Source organism: Urocampus carinirostris, chromosome 13 (genome assembly GCF_059441175.1).
Source record: "Urocampus carinirostris isolate Australia breed hairy pipefish chromosome 13, RoL_Ucar_1.0, whole genome shotgun sequence".
Classification (NCBI taxonomy): Eukaryota; Metazoa; Chordata; class Actinopteri; order Syngnathiformes; family Syngnathidae; genus Urocampus; species Urocampus carinirostris.
This window is the reverse complement of record NC_142361.1, coordinates 2,360,268-2,377,746: the sequence shown is the minus strand read 5'-3', so window position 1 is coordinate 2,377,746 and position 17,479 is coordinate 2,360,268. Positions and strand designations below refer to the sequence as shown.

The 17,479-nt window shown below is 39.9% G+C and overlaps 1 protein-coding gene and 1 pseudogene across 2 annotated transcripts in view; one reads left to right on the top strand and one right to left on the bottom strand.

The window, feature by feature from the left end:
• The first annotated feature begins 778 nt into the window (after positions 1–778).
• LOC148353482 (5.8S ribosomal RNA) lies at positions 779–924 on the top strand (annotated as a pseudogene).
• Positions 925–4,561: 3,637 nt separating this feature from the next.
• Positions 4,562–17,479, bottom strand: part of slc8a1b (solute carrier family 8 member 1b) — a 213,727-nt gene continuing 200,809 nt past the window's right edge. For both annotated transcript variants that reach the window (XM_088351428.1, XM_088351429.1), the window contains exons 10-11: positions 12,941–13,044; positions 4,562–7,330 (exon numbers count right to left, since the gene is read on the bottom strand). In XM_088351428.1, the coding sequence (XP_088207554.1) occupies positions 7,058–7,330; positions 12,941–13,044 (377 nt within the window). In that variant the 3' untranslated portion in view covers positions 4,562–7,057. The remainder of the gene's footprint in view (positions 7,331–12,940; positions 13,045–17,479) is intronic.

Sequence of the window (17,479 nt, the reverse complement as noted above, 5' to 3'; positions counted from 1 at the left end):
AAACCGGAGTGCCCGGAGAAAACACATGCAAGCACGGGGAGAACATGCAAACTCCACATAGGAAGGTTGGTAGATGGATTTGACCCTATGACCTCAGAGTTTGTTGGCGGTAACCACACAGCCGCCGTGCTGCCTATAAATATAAATATACCACTTAAAATTCTACTCGCGCCCACAGCTACTTAAAGAGTATTGAGGTTCTTTTTGTCTGTCATTTTCGTCCTAAGTAATGGATTCAAAACAGGCTTCAAGCAAAGTTATTTTGTAAAAATGTCACAAAATTCTGCAAACGAGGATACCAACGTATTTACCGTCATTGCAGAAGGCAGTGGGCAAAGGAGTGAGAGTGCGCACGTCCTGTCCTGTGTACAGCTTCGCCCATTTCTACCGCTCACCCAATCAAATTGCTCTATGTGCTTTGCTAGAGCTTCTGGTTAAAACATTTGTTTTGGGTAGAGTATGTTCTGTCGCGACGGAGCGAGTTCGGCGGACGCGGCGTCACACGGTGTGACGCGAGAAAAGGTGGCGGGTGTGATCGGGCTACCCCCGTAACTGGGGGGAGCCCGCTCGTCCGACGACCCCAGTAGCGTGGCGTCTGCGCGGGACCCCCGTAACTGTGTCGGTGTCATGCGTATCGCGCCCGAAAGTACCCGCGCTGCGGGTTAGGGGCTCGCTCGCGGGAGCGACCGAACGGCACGCGCGGTGCAGCGCAAGTAAAAACCCTGTCGTGAATTTGTCTCCGATCATCCCGGGCCGACGTAAAATCGCCCAGCTGTACGACTCTTAGCGGTGGATCCCTCGGCTCGTGCGTCGATGAAGAACGCAGCTAGCTGCGAGAACTAATGTGATTTGCAGCTGCGATTGGCTGGCAACCAGTTTAGGGTGTCCCCTGCCCACTGCCCAGAGATGGCTGGGTTGGGCTCCAGCCCCCCCGCGACCCTAATAAGGATAAGCGGTGCAGATAATGAGATGTGATTTATTTTTTTATTTTTTTTTGAAGGGGCGTCGCTACTTTGCAGATTTTCACTTTTAGCGGGTGGTTTTGGTCCCCATTAACCGGGTCTAAAAAAAAAATAAATATATATTTTTTTTCTTTTTGAAGGGTCGTCGATACTTCGCAGATTTTCACTTTTAGCGGGTGGTTTTGGTCCCCATTAACCGGGTCTAAAAAAAAATAAATATATATATATTTTTTTTTCTTTTTGAAGGGTCGTCGATACTTCGCAGATTTTCACTTTTTGCGGGTGGTTTTGTTCCCCATTAACAGGGTCTAAAAAAATACTAATTTAAAAAAAAAAATAATAATAATTTTGAAGGTGCGCCGCTACTTCGCGGATTTTCACTTATCGCGGATGGTTTTGGTCCCCATGAACCGCGATAACCGAGGTCCCACTGTAATACAAATTGCACAATCTCCAAAACCATATGTACTAATAAAAAGAGCCATGTATGGTTCCTTGACCCCTAGTCTACACCATGAACACGATCGAAGGTTGTGGGAGGGCTTCCTTGACTATCTGACAGAACAACCAACAATTTTGACATGCCAGAAAATGTTCTCTATGCCAGTAGACAAACCATTTAGCATGTCATACTACACAAGCAGTGTTGTGGCAGAACAACTATCAATATACCACGTTTCCCTGCGGCATTTTTGTTGTGCCAAAATGTTTTCATAACGTGTGCATTCATCATGACATATGATTTTTAGATTTTGAGTAAATTGCAAAAATATTTGTTTTTAAAAACGAATCTTTCAATATATAAGTGTGGGGTAAAATGGCATTATTATGTAGCTTACATTTTCAGTTGCAGGAAGTTTGTCCAGAAACAATTGATACATGGGAAATGCTACTTTGATGTTTTGCATGGCCCATAATAAATGTCAATAACTGATACGTTATGCTTGCACTAATAAGCATTTCAAAGTGTCCTGTTTAGGTGTAGCATGCACCTGTCCCGTATGGGGCAGAGGCGCTTCATAGGACAATGCCATACAAACTAATGGGAGCTGCAGTTAAACACAAGGGAAGAAGAAACACAGCGGCAAAGTGAAGCCACCAATGTGTCTGCATGTTTTTTAAGAGGACCTGTTTAGAAACAAGGCAACATTTTTAGGCATTTACAAGCACGTCACCCGCAATTCAAGCTCTCTTCAATCCTTGAAAATATAACAATAATATTCAAGCATTTTCAAGGATTTCAAGCAACCATACTAACCCAGCATATAGAAAAACAGTGAAAGAATGATAACTGTTCTCTAATGTCCAACAACGCTGCAGGGGTAAGCCATTAGTGCTGCTGTTTTAGAATCCCTTATAGTTGCAAAAATAAAGTACAAAAAGGAGGGTGAGTAGTTGCGTTTAAAGTAATTGAAAGTCGATTTGTCTCACATTTAAAATTGTTTCACAATTTAAAGGCCTACTTTCATATATTTGGTGTCAATCACACTTTTCAATGGTGTGTCATAATCATTTAGCAGGGATTTTTAAAAGACACAAATTATCCTTTCACCACCCAATTGAACAACTCACCTAGTTTAAATGAGAAAATATGTCAAGAATTACAGCTTATTTTACATCCACACTTTTAAAGGCTTACGCAATGGTGTTAGGTTTGGTTGTCTACGATGAAGACAAAATTAGAGGAAAGGTGAATAGTTAGGGTTGATGATCGGTGGTTATAAATGTTGGTCAGCCCTTAAGGATTCGGAGTGGTCCACAGATCGTTCCAGTATTATGGGGTGGGGTACGGTTTAGGATACACAGATAACGTTAAAAAAAAAAAGATATATATACATATATATATATATGAAAAACACATTTAAGAAGCTATTAACTGAATGATGTATTCTTTCTTTTTAGACTGAACCTATTGAGCTGAGGGATGGCTCCCAGACTTGACTTTGAAGAAAGGAAATTTATTCTAAAATGATACTGAAAGTATGGAGTATAAGTACAAAAACAATTCAGGAAGAAGTCCAAAAAAGAACAAGGAGTTACCATCACTCGAATTAGAGATAAGTTTGTATCTGATGGAACTGCATTTTCATGCTTGCATTAGCAATATCAAATACCGTATTTTTTGCATTTTGGTGCACCCGCAAAAGCTGACAAGAGAGTTATCATTAAATGATACTACATACGGTACATACATACAGGTACAGTGGTAATTATATCAGTATCAGAAATTATTTTCCCCCCATTTTATTAACACTCCACTTATTGAAACATAAATATTTTGTTTGTTTGTTGTACATGATTCAATTGTTTGTTTGTTTGTACATGATTCAGATTGAATCGTTTCTTGTACATGATTCAATTGTTTGTTTGTTTGTACATGATTCAAATTGAATCGTTTCTCCGGCGCCGTCACGAATGGCAGCCACTCCAGCAGCTCCCGTGTTATTTTCGATTGTTCTCAGTTATTTTCGATTGTTCTCAGCTTAGGGATGCTGCTGGAAAAGTGAATTTCCCTTCGGGGATGAATAAAGTATCTATCTATCTATCTATCTATCTATCTATCTATCTATCTATCTATCTATCTATCTATCTATCTATCTATCTATCTATCTATCTATCTATCTATCTATCTATCTATCTATCTATCTATCTATCTATCTATCTATCTATCTATCTATCTATCTATCTATCTATCTATCTATCTATCTATCTATCTATCTATCTATCTATCTATCTATCTATCTATCTATCTATCTATCTATCTATCTATCTATCTATCTATCTATCTATCTATCTATCTAATTGTACTGCCTTTGAGAGAAATATAGAGGGGTCTTTGAGTGCCCTCTTGTGGTAGAAATGTTAAAAGTTTGGAGTTTAAGAGGAAACAAAAGAGAAGCGTAGGATTTTAGAGGCAGCTCATACCAATTTTCGAATGTTAATAGTTTGTTGCTAATATTAACTTCAGTAGTGATACCAGATGTCATGAGGTTTATTTATGTTCTATAAAATAAATCATTTTAATTTAAATGTATGTATATAATTTCATGCAACCCCAGCTCTCACTGTTGTTTTAATTCCAATCGTCCTGTAGTGCAGTGCGCCTTGCATATGAAGATGATATCACAAAAAATATTTTTGGGGTCCGCCTTATAGTGCACTAACTGCGATTAATTTGCCTTCTTCAATGTCAAGACAGCAATCCCTTGGTTCAAAGGTTTCCTTCTGGTTGAGTGGTTGGTTGGTTGGTAGGTAGGTTGGATCCCTTAACCATTAGGGTTGTAGGGGCACCATTTCCAGTGTTGTTTTGTGTGCAAGTACAGCCTGGTGGCATCCATCCCTCTCCAGGCAAAGAAAAAATGAATAATTTAGTTAGAAGCTTTAAAAATGTATTTCCTGGGACACAGTATGTACTCGCTCGTTAATCTAACAGTTATTGCGGTATGGTGGCCATTTTGTCTGATCGGACTAGGCCTTATTAAAGGTATAAGCGCGTGTTTACATATCCGCCTTCAACAGTATAAAGCAACAGAAATATGTGCAGGACAGCGAACCAGTGAAAAGCATTCGCAAAAAAATAGAACCAAAACCAAAACCACTAAGTGCGAAATAGCTTGGCTTTATTTACATCTAGTGGACGACGGCTCAGCATTTCTACAGGCCAATGAAAAAGAAAAGAAATGATTACTTAAACCATTTTCAATCTCGCGCAAAAACGAGGAGGCAAGTTTTTGTCATTCTTCACAGTACTTTACTACTCAGTAATTCCCTAAGCAGCAGTGACGTCTATGGACATACACACACATTCACACACACAGTCATGAGATTATGTGCTTGAGAAATAAATCATACCTGCTCTCATATTTAACGTCCTACTCTCACACATGCACAACTCTACTCTCATATAGACACAGTTTTACACATGCGCAAAACAATAGTATGTTCTCTATACATAATACTGTACTCTCACACATGCTATTATACTCTCTCACACATATTACTATGCTCTCATACACACACTGCTAAATGTTCTCACACATACAAATACACTCTCAGTAACACACTACTATACTCTCTCATACAGAAGACTATACTCTCATATACACTTTTCTATGCGGTCACTATACCGTCTCACATATAGTGCTAGACTAGGGGTAGCGAACACGCGGCTCTAGAGCCGCATGCGGCTCTTGGCCGATAAGAATGCGGCACTTTGCCTCATCATATTTTCTATATACTTGGCTCTTTGCCTTGTTTCATGTTTAGTTTTTTGTGTGTATTGAGGGTGGACACTTTCTTTGAAATCAACACAAGAACAATACTTGTTGTATTCAGGGTTGGGTAGGGTTACTTTAACTGGATTTCTTTCAATTACTTTTGGATTACTCCAATACCAAATATGCTAATAAAAGACACGTCACATCTCCTGCACGGGCCGCGATGGCTCTACATGGCGCTACACGGCCCTCGATGGGGGGAAAAGGGGTAGGGGGGACCTGTGGGGGTTAGGGGGCGGTGAAGCGGAAGCCGCGTGGACCCAGCAGTGGCAGCCGTGGGCTACCAGTACACTAAGTACGGCCAGAGTAAGTCGAGAGCCTTCCCAGCTTAGCATGGTGCTCATGGCGCACGTTAAAGCTCGTGTTTGCTGACGGGATCTCAAAGACTATTATGCATTACGCGGTGAAGCGGAAGCCGCACCAAAACTGCGCGCCGGTGTTGTGCCCAAATCCGACTCCCGTACAAAATCCTCCCCCCCTCGCAGGCCGTCGCGGTGTCGTGCGTATCGCGCCCGAAAGTACCCGCGCCGCGGGTTAGGGGCTCGCTCGCGAATAATAAGGATAAGCGGTGCAGATAATGAGATGAGATTTTTTTTTTTCTTTTTGAAGGGGCGTTGCTACTTCGCAGATTTTCAGTTTTTGCGGGTGGTTTTGGTCCCCATTAACCATGATAACCGAGGTCTTACAGTACTCTCTCACACATATTACTATACTCTCTCGCACATACAACAAAATCTTCTGACACACACGACCATACTTTCTCATGCATATTACTTTACGTACACACACTTAAGTGCTGTCACACACAAACTACTATTCTGGGAGCAACCCCAGTTTGATGTCAAACTGTACAACAGGGGTCTCAAACCTTTTTCAAACTGAGAGCGACTTTTTGTTACAAAATAGGGCCGTTTTATGTGTATTTCTAAAATAACAATTTATTTTATTATAACTATGTTGTTACTATGTTTTTACTATGTAATTACCAGGGTAAGCGTTGTACTCAACCATAAAAAAATAATTTACAAGAAAATCACAATAACACAGCACTGTGAGCTATTCATAGAACCGGGACGTGGGCTCCTCAGCTGTCCTTCGAGGGAAACACTGGTGCCCACGTTGAAGACCCCGGCTGTACAACATGAACGTGTATCGCCTTGGTTACCAAAAGTACCAAAAGTAAAACAACACTGAGAGGTAAAGTGTGAACAACCCCTATAGAAGTAGCAACTTTAATGGTGTGTGAGAAGAAATATTAATTGACCTGAGAGAGTATAATAGTGTGTGTGACTGTCAATAATAGTGTGTATACAATAGTGAAAGTACAGTAGTATGTGTGAGAGTTTAGTAGTGTAAGTATGAGAGTAAAAGAGTATGTGTGAGGGAGTATAGGAGTGTGACATGGGTACGCCTGTGTCTGTATGAGAGTATAGTTGTGCATGTGTGAAAATATGTTATGTGTGAGAGCAAGTACTATTTATTTCTCAAACTACCTCCCATACACAGTCATATACACACATACCGGTTCTTTTGTGGTCGTATCGTATTGTTTGCAATGAAACAATTTGTTCCACTTTAACATTTTCCCAACTGCGCAAGCTCTAAACACAATTTTCTGTGGCTTTTGTTTTAAGTTAAGAAAAACTTTTAAATAGTCCCTAGAGTTCCACATCCACATTCTCTTTGCATGCGCCTGCAACCTTCACTCCTTCATCCATTCACTCGTCAGTCAATCCGTAAAGAGGGAGGGAGTGATAGATCGAAAGGACCACCTTTCATTTCCTCCAAAGACTCTCCCTGGATCCCATTTTGCCCATCCTAGAAGCCCTGAATGTGGCAGTAGGCTTCCAGTGAGGAGAAGAGGATGTAGAGAAGCCAAAGGCTGATAAACAGCATGGTGGTAAGAGCTTTGGCAGTCCGTGGCCCCCCCAGCTCGCCGCCGATCTCGGGCCGCCGCCGATACATCAGCATGGCGACGCAGATGAAGGCAAAGATGGTAAAAAGCGTGACAGAGAAGGCCAGCTTGCCTGGGTCCACGCGAAACGTGCCGCCAATGCTCTGGTGGTAGATAGCGGCGATGGACCATGCCACCTGTCAAGAAAATAGGAAAAAGTCCTTAGGATTTGGTCATTCTGTTAATAACACTAGGCTGGTTTAGGATTACAGTATTTTCTGGACTATAAGGTGCATCGAAAAACCCTTAATTGGCCAGAAACAGGGTTCATAGACCTTTTTCTTATGGCCAAACTCAAACACCTTTCAAGGACTTTTAAGGCCAATATTTTAATTGTTCCAATATCTTAAATGAACGACAACCAGTGCCGGTCAAAGAAACGTTTTTTGGCTGTTGACTTTCATGAATAAAATGAAGTTGCTATCTTGCTGCTAATTTGTGCTGTTCCTATTTATAATCTATAATCTTTCTGTGTTAATGGGCCGCTATAAACTGACACAAACTCTGCCATTCTGCTTCAACAATGCATGTGCAGCTTCAATATGTCAAACTTGTTTACGAACACGGAAAGGGTTTTTTAGTGCTTTGGTAATAATTGAGTTTAATCAAAAAAAAGAAAGTACTGTATGTATAAAAAGTGGAAAAATTAGCCAAATTTCGTCTCATTTTAATGATATTCATTCCGAAGCAGAGAGCATTCAAATTTCAAACGACTGCTGATCTTTTGCTTTTTGTTTTGCTCATTTTAATTTATATTTTATTGTGTTTTTCAGAGCATCTGTTTAAATTGGTTTGAATGGAATTGTTAATAGTCAATTACTTGCATTATGTCATTTATTTATAGCACTGAAGGTTTAATATATGATATTCTAATTTTATTGTTTTGCATTTTCGTAGATTTCCATGTTGTTGTCCGACTTTAAATATGTTCAGCGTGTAAAAAACTAAAGTTGTTTTGTATTTTATAAAAACAATTGGGGTAAATCTGTAAAAATTCTCATACACGTTTCATGTGTTTTGCAGGGTCCCCTGCAAAACATATGAAGTTAAAAATACTACATAATTTGGTGGATGATATCTTATTATTATTGAGAATATATCATTACAAAAACAAAATTCTGAGGAGTCGTTTCGGAGCCGCAAGTAAGCGGAGCCGGTTTTCTAAATAGAGCTGTCTTTTTGGGTGCGCCTAGCACGGGGCGGTGACACTTCACATAACAACACCATAATGACAAGCCACCAGTGGAGGGGTGTCGCCATGATTTCCATGGACTTTTAAAAAATTTGTCTTTATGTATTGCGTCTATAAAGCCAGACTACCAAGAAACTTGGCAATGGCAACAGTTTCAAGCATTTCCAAGCACTTCCCTCAAAATGTAAGAATTTTAAAGATCTTAAAAACACAACATTAAAATTAAAGAATTTTTTAGGATTTCAAACATCTGTACAAACCCTGTTAAAAGTGCATTTTATAATCTGGTACGCTTTACAATGCCTCCCATATGGCTGCTTGCAAACGCCAAACAAGCGTTTTTATGGTATTCTTTCAGAAAGGGCTTTCTTCTTGCCCATTTCCCTAAAGGGCAGATTTAAGCAAAGTACGACTAATAGTTGTCCAAGCAAAGATTTTCCCATCTCAGCTGTGTATGCCTGCATTTCAATGTGATAATGTACCTCTTGGTTGCTTCTCTGATTAGCTTTCTCCTTGTTTGGGTTGAAAGCTTAGAAGGAGGGCCAGGTCTTGGTACAGTATGTTTGCAATGGTTTTATGCTCACTCCATTTTGATAGTTTTGGTCGCGTCGCACAGTGCTCTAGGAGATGTGTAAATGTTGCAAAGTCTTACTGTATTCTATTCCTGCTTGTATTTTCTACAACTTCATCCTAACTTCCTATATGTTCTTTGGTCTTCCTAATACTGTCTGATCTCCAGCTTCTCATTTCATAGACATCTGAGCTCATCACAGAGCAGGTGGATTTAAACTGGGACTTAATTGTTATTGTTGGTCATATAAGTCTACATTGGATCATTCAATAATTATCAAGAGACTTCTCGGATACCCTGGCTGAACTGAGAGAACAGGGGCCAATATTTTAGCAAGACCAACTTTTCTGTTTTTATTGTTGTAAATGTCATATAAAATAATATTATATATACATATATGTCACGCGACGTGGTGGCGTGGAAGGTGACCGGACCAGAACGGAGGCAGGAGGCATGAAGGGAGAACTCAAATGCGTTGACGATCCATAAGTTTTATTTAATAAAATAAAAGTCGCCCAATACTCCGGGGCAAAACAGAACAATACAGAGTTCCTCCGGCACGAACTCAACAGGACAAGGCATAACAGACTAAAACAGGACAAGGCATAACAGACCGGGATTGTGAATAATGAGTAATGAACCAGCAATCGCAGAGCCCACAATGCAGCCTTAAATCAGCAGACCCACAATTAGTGGAAACTGCTTCAGCTGTTGCCCAGAGGGCGGGGCAGACTGGTCACCAAGGCGACCGTGACACATATATGTACATACACATATATATATATGTATATATATATATATATATATACATACACAGTGCATCCGGAAAGTATTCACAGCGCTTCACTTTTTCCACATTTTGTTATGTTACAGCCTCATTCCAAATTATATTAATTTAATCTCTTATCTCAAAATTCTACACAAAATACTCTATTATGACAATGTGCATTTTTTATTTTTTTTAATTTTTTTATTTTATTAAAAATAGAAAACTAAGAAATCACATTTACATAAGTATTCACAGCCTTTGCTTAATTCTTTGTTGATCCACCTTTGGCACCAAATACAGCCTCAAGTCTTTTTGAATACGATCCCACAAGTTTAGCACACCTATCTTTAGGCAGTTTTGCCCATTCTTCTTTGCAATAAGTCTCAAGCTCAATCAGGTTGGATGGGAGACGTTTGTGCACAGTCATTTTCAGAACTCTTCGGACATGTTCGATCGGATTCAAGTCTGGACTCTGGATGGGCCACTCCAGGACATTCACAGAGTGGTTCTGAAGCCAATCTTTTGAGATCTTGGCTGTGTGCTTTGGGTCGTTGTCCTGCTGAAAAATGAACCTTTGCCCCAGCCTGAGGTCAAGAGCGCTCTGGAGCAGGTTTTCATCCAGGATATCTCTATATATTGCTGCATTCATTTTTCCTTCCATCCTGACTAGTCTGCCAGTTCCTGCTGCTGAAAACATCCCCACAGCATGATGCTGCCACCACCATGCTTCACTGTAGGGATGGTATTGGCCTGGTGATGAGCGGTCCCTGGTTTCCTCCAATCATGGCGCCTGGCATTCACACCAAAGAGTTCAATCTTTGTCTCATCAGACCAGAGAATTTTGTTTCTCATGGTCTGAGAGTCATTCAGGTGCTTTTTGGCAAATTCCAGACGGGCTTCCATGTTCCTTTTACTAAGGAGTGGCTTTCGTCTGGCCACTCTACCATACAGGCCTGATTGGTGGATTGCTGCAGAGATGGTTGTCCTTCTGGAAGGCTCTCGTCTCCACAGAGGAACGCTGGAGCTCTGAACGAGTGACCATCGGGTTCTTGGTCACCTCCCTGACTAAGGCCCTTCTTCCCCGATCGCTCAGTTTAGAAGGCCAGCTCTATGAAGAGTCCTGGTGGTTCCAAATGTCTTCCATTTACGAATAATGGAGACCACTGTGCTCATTAGGACCTTCAAAGCAGCAGAAATTTTTCTGTATCCTTCCCCAGATTTGTGCCTCAAGACAATCCTGTCTCGCAGGTCTACAGACAGTTCTTTTGACTTCATGCTTGGTGTTTGTGCTCTGACATGCACACTCAACTGTGGGACCTTATATAGACAGGTGTGTGCCTTTCCAAATCATGTCCAATCAACTGAATTTACTGCAGGTGGACTCCAATTAAGCTGTAGAAAGATCTCAAGGATGATCAGTGGAAAAAAGATGCACCTGAGCTCAATTTTCAGCTTCATAGGAAAGGCTGTGAATACTTATGTAAATGTGATTTCTTAGTTTTCTTATTTTTAATAAATTCAAAAAAAGTAAAAAAAAACAAAACTTTTTCACATTGTCATAATGGAGTATTTTGTGTAGAATTTTGAGATAAGAGATTAAATTAATACAATTTGGAATGAGGCTGTAACATAACAAAATGTGGAAAAAGTGAAGCGCTGTGAATACTTTCCGGATGAAAATATTTTCCGTTTTTTAGCTTTACGTTTGAAGCCTGAAGTGCGTCAGTATGACAAAAAGTTCTTGGGCGGGGCAAATACTTTCTCTAGGCACTGTATATAATTTTGTGACTTGCAAAGTGCTTTTACTTTAATCCAAATTAAATACCATTAATTTCAGACTACTTGGACATATTAAAAAGCTGCATGCGCAAATATAAGAAACTCAACTTTGTTCTTGTACAAGCTGCATCAAGTATTAAGCTGAAGGCTCATTCACGTCCATTCCTTACATTTGATAAAATTCGCTTGGAAATGTCTAGGACACAAAAGTAACACATTGTGCCGCGATTTAGACACTTATTTGCGGGCTGTGTCTGCAGCTGTCAAACATAATCAACTACCGCAGGGGTCTCCATCGTGGTGCTTGTGGGCACCAGGGTGCCCCCCGAGGACAGCTGAGGTGTACGCGTCCCTTTTCTGAAAACAGCTCCCCAGTGCTGGGTTTAAAATGTTTTGCTTGTAAATGTTTATAATAGCGGCCATTTTCATTGGATTAGGAGTTGGAGTAGAGTTAGGAGCTAGAGTGTGGGCTAAAAATAAGGGTTTTAAACTCATTTTATGGTTCCAAAATAGGATTGCGGTTGGTGTTGAAAACTAAGGTTTTTTTTGTATTAAACTGAATTTGGAGTTCTGAAAATGTTTTTTTTAATGGTTGACGGAGTACATTTAACACTACTTCCAATAATTAACCTGGTAATAACATAGTAACAACATAGTTGTAACAATATAACTTTTCATTCTTAAAAAATGCAAACTCAGTGCCCCTTGCACCAATAAGTAACAAAAAAGTAGCTCTCTGCTTGAAAAAGGTTGGAGACCTCAGAACTAGCGCATTAACATATGAGTAGGGGTCCGGCAAAAACATTCTCCAAACAAAACTCAATGTATTGTCCTGACTAAAATTCAGAAGCCCACACACTCACAACAGCCTGTACACATGTCAGCCATGCAACTGATCTTAAGAACTCCCATCCCCTCTGCAGATGAAGAAATAATAGAGAGAAGACAAAGTATTGATACTACTAAATAAAAAAATCATCATACACAATCATTGGAATCTTTCTAAGAAACAGTGTCAGCTGATTGAATATTTCAATGAGGCAGCATATGACTAAATAATTGTCGGTTATATTTTTTTTATTGGGCTCCAAAATGTGATGACATATTAGGATGTTATCAGGCCGATAACTGTCAGACCGATAACCATCGTATACCCCTCCTTTTTAATAACTATAAGTAAATATTTAGAAAATGATTTCTCTTAAAACACTTTTGAGTAAAGATAAAGATAAAGAACAAGGGGGAAAAAAATTCAATATACATTTTTCCACATAACAGAAAAATACGATAGACTTCTATTGCTCCTGTGCTTATATGAAATGTCACTTTTTGCTGTAACATTAGAGTTGCGCCTATTACCAGATACGAATTATTTTTTTAAACATATTTGTCCAGTAAAAACCATTATAGTTGTATTCATAAATCAAGGTACTCACCCCAATGCCCAGGAACACATTGACAGCATTAGAGCCTGTCACATTTCCAATAGAGGCATCGGCATACTGATCCTGGATTGCTGCAACCTTGCTGGCAAAGGTGTCTGTGAGGAAACACACAAGCCATCAGGGATAGAACACAATAATTCAAATATACAGAAAGAAACATATACTAAAAAATATGTATCTTAGACACATTTTTCCGGAACAAGAGACAGCCAAAAAATGTGATATACACGAAATGTCTCCATGAATTCCTTAATAAAACACACTTCAAGTCTCAAGTGCAAGAGACTTGGAGCCAGGTGAGGTTGAGGTGGTATGGAATTACCCGTGCAGACACTTTTGGAACATCTAGAACTGTGGTTTTAGCATGTCTTCTATTCTGTCGCTGATGGTGTCATTTGAAATAGGAATTTGGGACAGTTTAAAGCAGGGGTCAGCAATCTTTTTGGTTTGGGGTTCCACTCTCAAATTTTCATGTAAATCAGTGTGCCACAGCTAAATTAATGACTCGCACTACTATGGGTAAGCGGTGCAGATAATGGATGGATGGATGGGTGGATGAATATACATTGAAATTGTATAACTGACCAATTTATCTCCAACTATTCTTGTTCATCAATAAACTAAAAAAAATTAATATGAGCAACATGTGGAAAGGCCTGTAGACACCCATGGCTTCAACTTTTTACCACAAGAGTCAACCATCATCAACCATTCTTCATCAACAATGAATTACAATCAAAAAACAATTGATATGGACAGCTACCATACCATTCATCAATGAAATCTTATTGCAAAAAATATCAAAACTTGAAATAACTGCAGCAAGGCAGAAGGCTACTTGAAAATAAGTGCAACAGAAATCACCACTGAACAGCAGCACGCACGCACGCACACACATGCGCTTCTTTAATATATTCGCCATCAGTAAATGGGTTTCCGTGCTTTGCTATGCAGCGAGCAATGTGATAACTTCTGTTTTTAGCATTGAAAATGTTTTCACGGTCCGTGTTTGTTTGCCATACCTGGACACAGCGCGTTTTAATGTCTCCGCCTTGTCAGACTCATGCTTGAATTCATGTTCATGTTTTGTCTCGTAATGGCGTTTAAAGCTTGACGTACGAGCTACAATGCTCTCGAGGCATAATGCACAAATACAGTCATTTTTTTGCAAAAAGCCCCAGTCATCCGTCCACGCTGGCTGGAAAGGCCGATTTTTTTTTTCGGTGGAGGAGCTGTCGTGATTCGTTGATTTATCGTGCGTGTGTGTTTCGTTGGCTGGGTTAAAACATGGATCACTACTCTGCGAGGCACCGCGCAAAAACACATGAAGCAGAGGAGCGCTACAGTAAAGCCCCTAAACAACACGGCGCGCAACTGAAAATGTCTAAAATTAAGGTAAAAATGTGCATTTTTAAAAAATAATCATAATTATTTCTATTATTTTGCCGTGCGCTCGCGTGCCATTGGTTAACTTTTTGCGTGCCAGCTGGTTTAGAGTACAACAAGACATTCGCCATTTTTAACACAGCTGGCTTGTGTTGTGTTTTACATTGGTGTGTGGCTTGCCCTGCTTTGCTATCATGTGCGCAACTTCATATGAAGCTATGAGGATCGGTTTGTTAACTGGTACGAATTAATCATTCAAATCAGTAAGGGTTGAAAATCAGCAGAGAAAAAAAAGTAATAACCATGAAACCCCAATGTATTCCGAAAAACATCTACATCAACCACCAAAAGATTGAACCTGTCACCAAATTTAAATTTCATATCAGAAGAGATAAGTAAAGTAAAGTCACATTTATTTGTCTAGCCCTTAATCACAAAACGTCTCAAAAGACTGTACAGGCCACAATTACACCATGCCCTGATTTTAAACCACCATTCAGGTAAGGAAAAATTCAAGAACCTCAACATAAGCAATTTAGCAAACCTTGTTCAGACCTTGTTTTTAAGAGTTGTACGGCTAAGACTGAAGACAGAGATGTGTGCTTTCAGAGTACAGTGGCTCCTTTGCATAGGAGCAACTCTAGATGTAGGAAAATTGGTAATTGTGATTACCGTAAATTCTGGACTATAAGCCGCTACTTTTTCCCCAAACTTTCAACCCTGCGGCTTATTCAGTGATGCGGCCGATTTATGTAATATTTCTAACGGCCGCCAGCGGCGCTCGAGTACAAAAAGTAAGATTTAGACCGGTGGAATATACCGTCTTTTCCGCACTATAAGGCGCATCGGGTTATAGGGCGCACCCCGAAAAAATAGTTTTTGGTCCTATTTTTGACATACATAAGACGCACCGGATTATAAGGCGCTACAATGGGAACATCGACAAAACAGTCAGATAGTTCAGTCCAACTTATTACCGCCTTAACATCCCGAAAGCTTGCAAAGACGCAAATACGTGTCGAGAACACGTGCGGATGCGGTGTCCGTACGATGTCACTCGAATGCATCGTTCCATCATTCGGAAGGTTAAAGTCTTGGGATTCAAGAAATGCCAACCATTCCTTAGTATCTATTTTCTTTTTCGCTCGCAACTTTATTGTGCATATGACAATAAACACTTGGAATTGAGTTCAATTTAAAAATAGACACTCCATTCCATCCATTATCTGCACCGCTTATCACAGAAACATCGAGTTCAGTCTGAAACAAGATACAGGGACAATATAAAACCCGGAGTAGCTCACCGAAGTCGTTGTGTTCATAATAATGTGCAGCCAATGTCCTCTTATATCCGTGAGGGTAGTAAATCCAGGAGAATAAAATATTTACAAATACAGAATAGAAAAAAATGCTTTCTCTATGCCGTCAGCCACGTGGTATACACATTCATCTTTTTCGGCCAATTGCAGGCTTTGTTTCGCCGTTTAAGCCAATGCCAGCCTGTAAATGATAAAAAGGATCCGCCCCTTGACCTCCGAATAACTTTAGCCAATAGTGATCGATTCAACTGATCATTGACACATCTTTTTTGGCCAATTGCAGGCTTTGTTTTGCCGTTTAAGCCAATGCCAGCCTCTAAATGATAAAAAGGATCCGCCCCTTGACCTTACAAGACAGAATGGTTTAAGTTGTATTACATTCCCAACAAATGCAAGACGAAGTGGTCTTGGAGATATGTTCGCCATTACATTCCCAAAGAGTGATATAAAAGTGAGATAAAACGAGGTAAAAGTGGTTGTAGTCGTGGGAGTGATGTGTGCGCGATCCCACGACAGGGGTTGCAATTCTCGGCAGGGATGCATTTCTCGGCATAACACCGGCTGCAGGAGCGTGGGACGAGGTCTATACGACAAAGTTTCTTTCTGGCACTGAGGAAGACAACTTTGATTGCTTCAGTTCTAAGGAGGAAGATGAGGACGGTTTACCGTGATTTTTACAAGTACGGTATGTTTTTTTTAACAGACCCGTTTACCGTGTTGCGAGCGTGTTGCTCGCATTAACTGCCCGGATGAAAGTTGTATTATTATTATTAAAGCTTTGAAAACTCTCTCGGTGTACCGTCTTTCTTTGTAAATATGTGTAACCATGTATACCATATGTGTAACCATGTATTTGCAACTGTATATTTATGTAATGTATTTATTCGTATTTATTTTGGACACTTATTCTGATATAATTTGGAAGGGCAAATTAAAAAGAAGGGGCTTAACAAACGCGGGCTGACGGGAAGTGGAGACCAGTAAAGGTGAGTGTGGACACGGCGGACAATAGTGGATATATATTTTTCCCACCCTTACCTTTGGAAATATACACTTTTTTCTTTGGATTACTTTCAACGGGACCCGGACTCTGCCGGTCTGCATCAAACCTTAAGTACCGGTATCATTTTCCGTTAATTTTGCCGGCTGTCATTCTCGGACTGTGTACTTTAATGAATGACATTCAGTTTCAATCGCGGGACTTAAAATCGGGCCTGGGTATACTTGATTCAACCTTTCAACCTGCCATTCACTAAAATCACAAAGTAGTGAGGGATTACATTATTTGTGAGATTTTGTTAGTTTAGGTACAAATTGTATTTACATTGTTGGCTATTTTGGAATGCATGTAAGTACAATATCGGTTTTCTTCTTAAAATGTGGTGGGTGTGGCTTATAATTAGGTGCGCTCTATAGTCCGGAATTTACGGTATATAAAACTATATATATATATATATATATATATATATATATATAATTATTGTAAAGTTCATCAAAATAACTATTAAATTTTCTCATTAAATAATTAACCGTATACTCCCCTCAAAAAAACCCAAATATAGCCATTAGTAACTCCTGGTAACAAGAGTGAGTACCGGTACACCCTTAAACAAAAGTTCCTCAAGTTCAATATTTTGTGTGGCCACCATGATTTTGAAGAACCACCTTAATCCTCCTGGCCATGGATTTCACCAAAGTTCAACTAAGTACCACTGGAATGCTCTTCCACTCCTCCCTGACAGAACTGGGGGTTATTCGAGATCTTGTGCTTCTCCAACTTTCGCCTGAGGATGCACAAAAATATTTTACTGGGTTTAGATCTAGA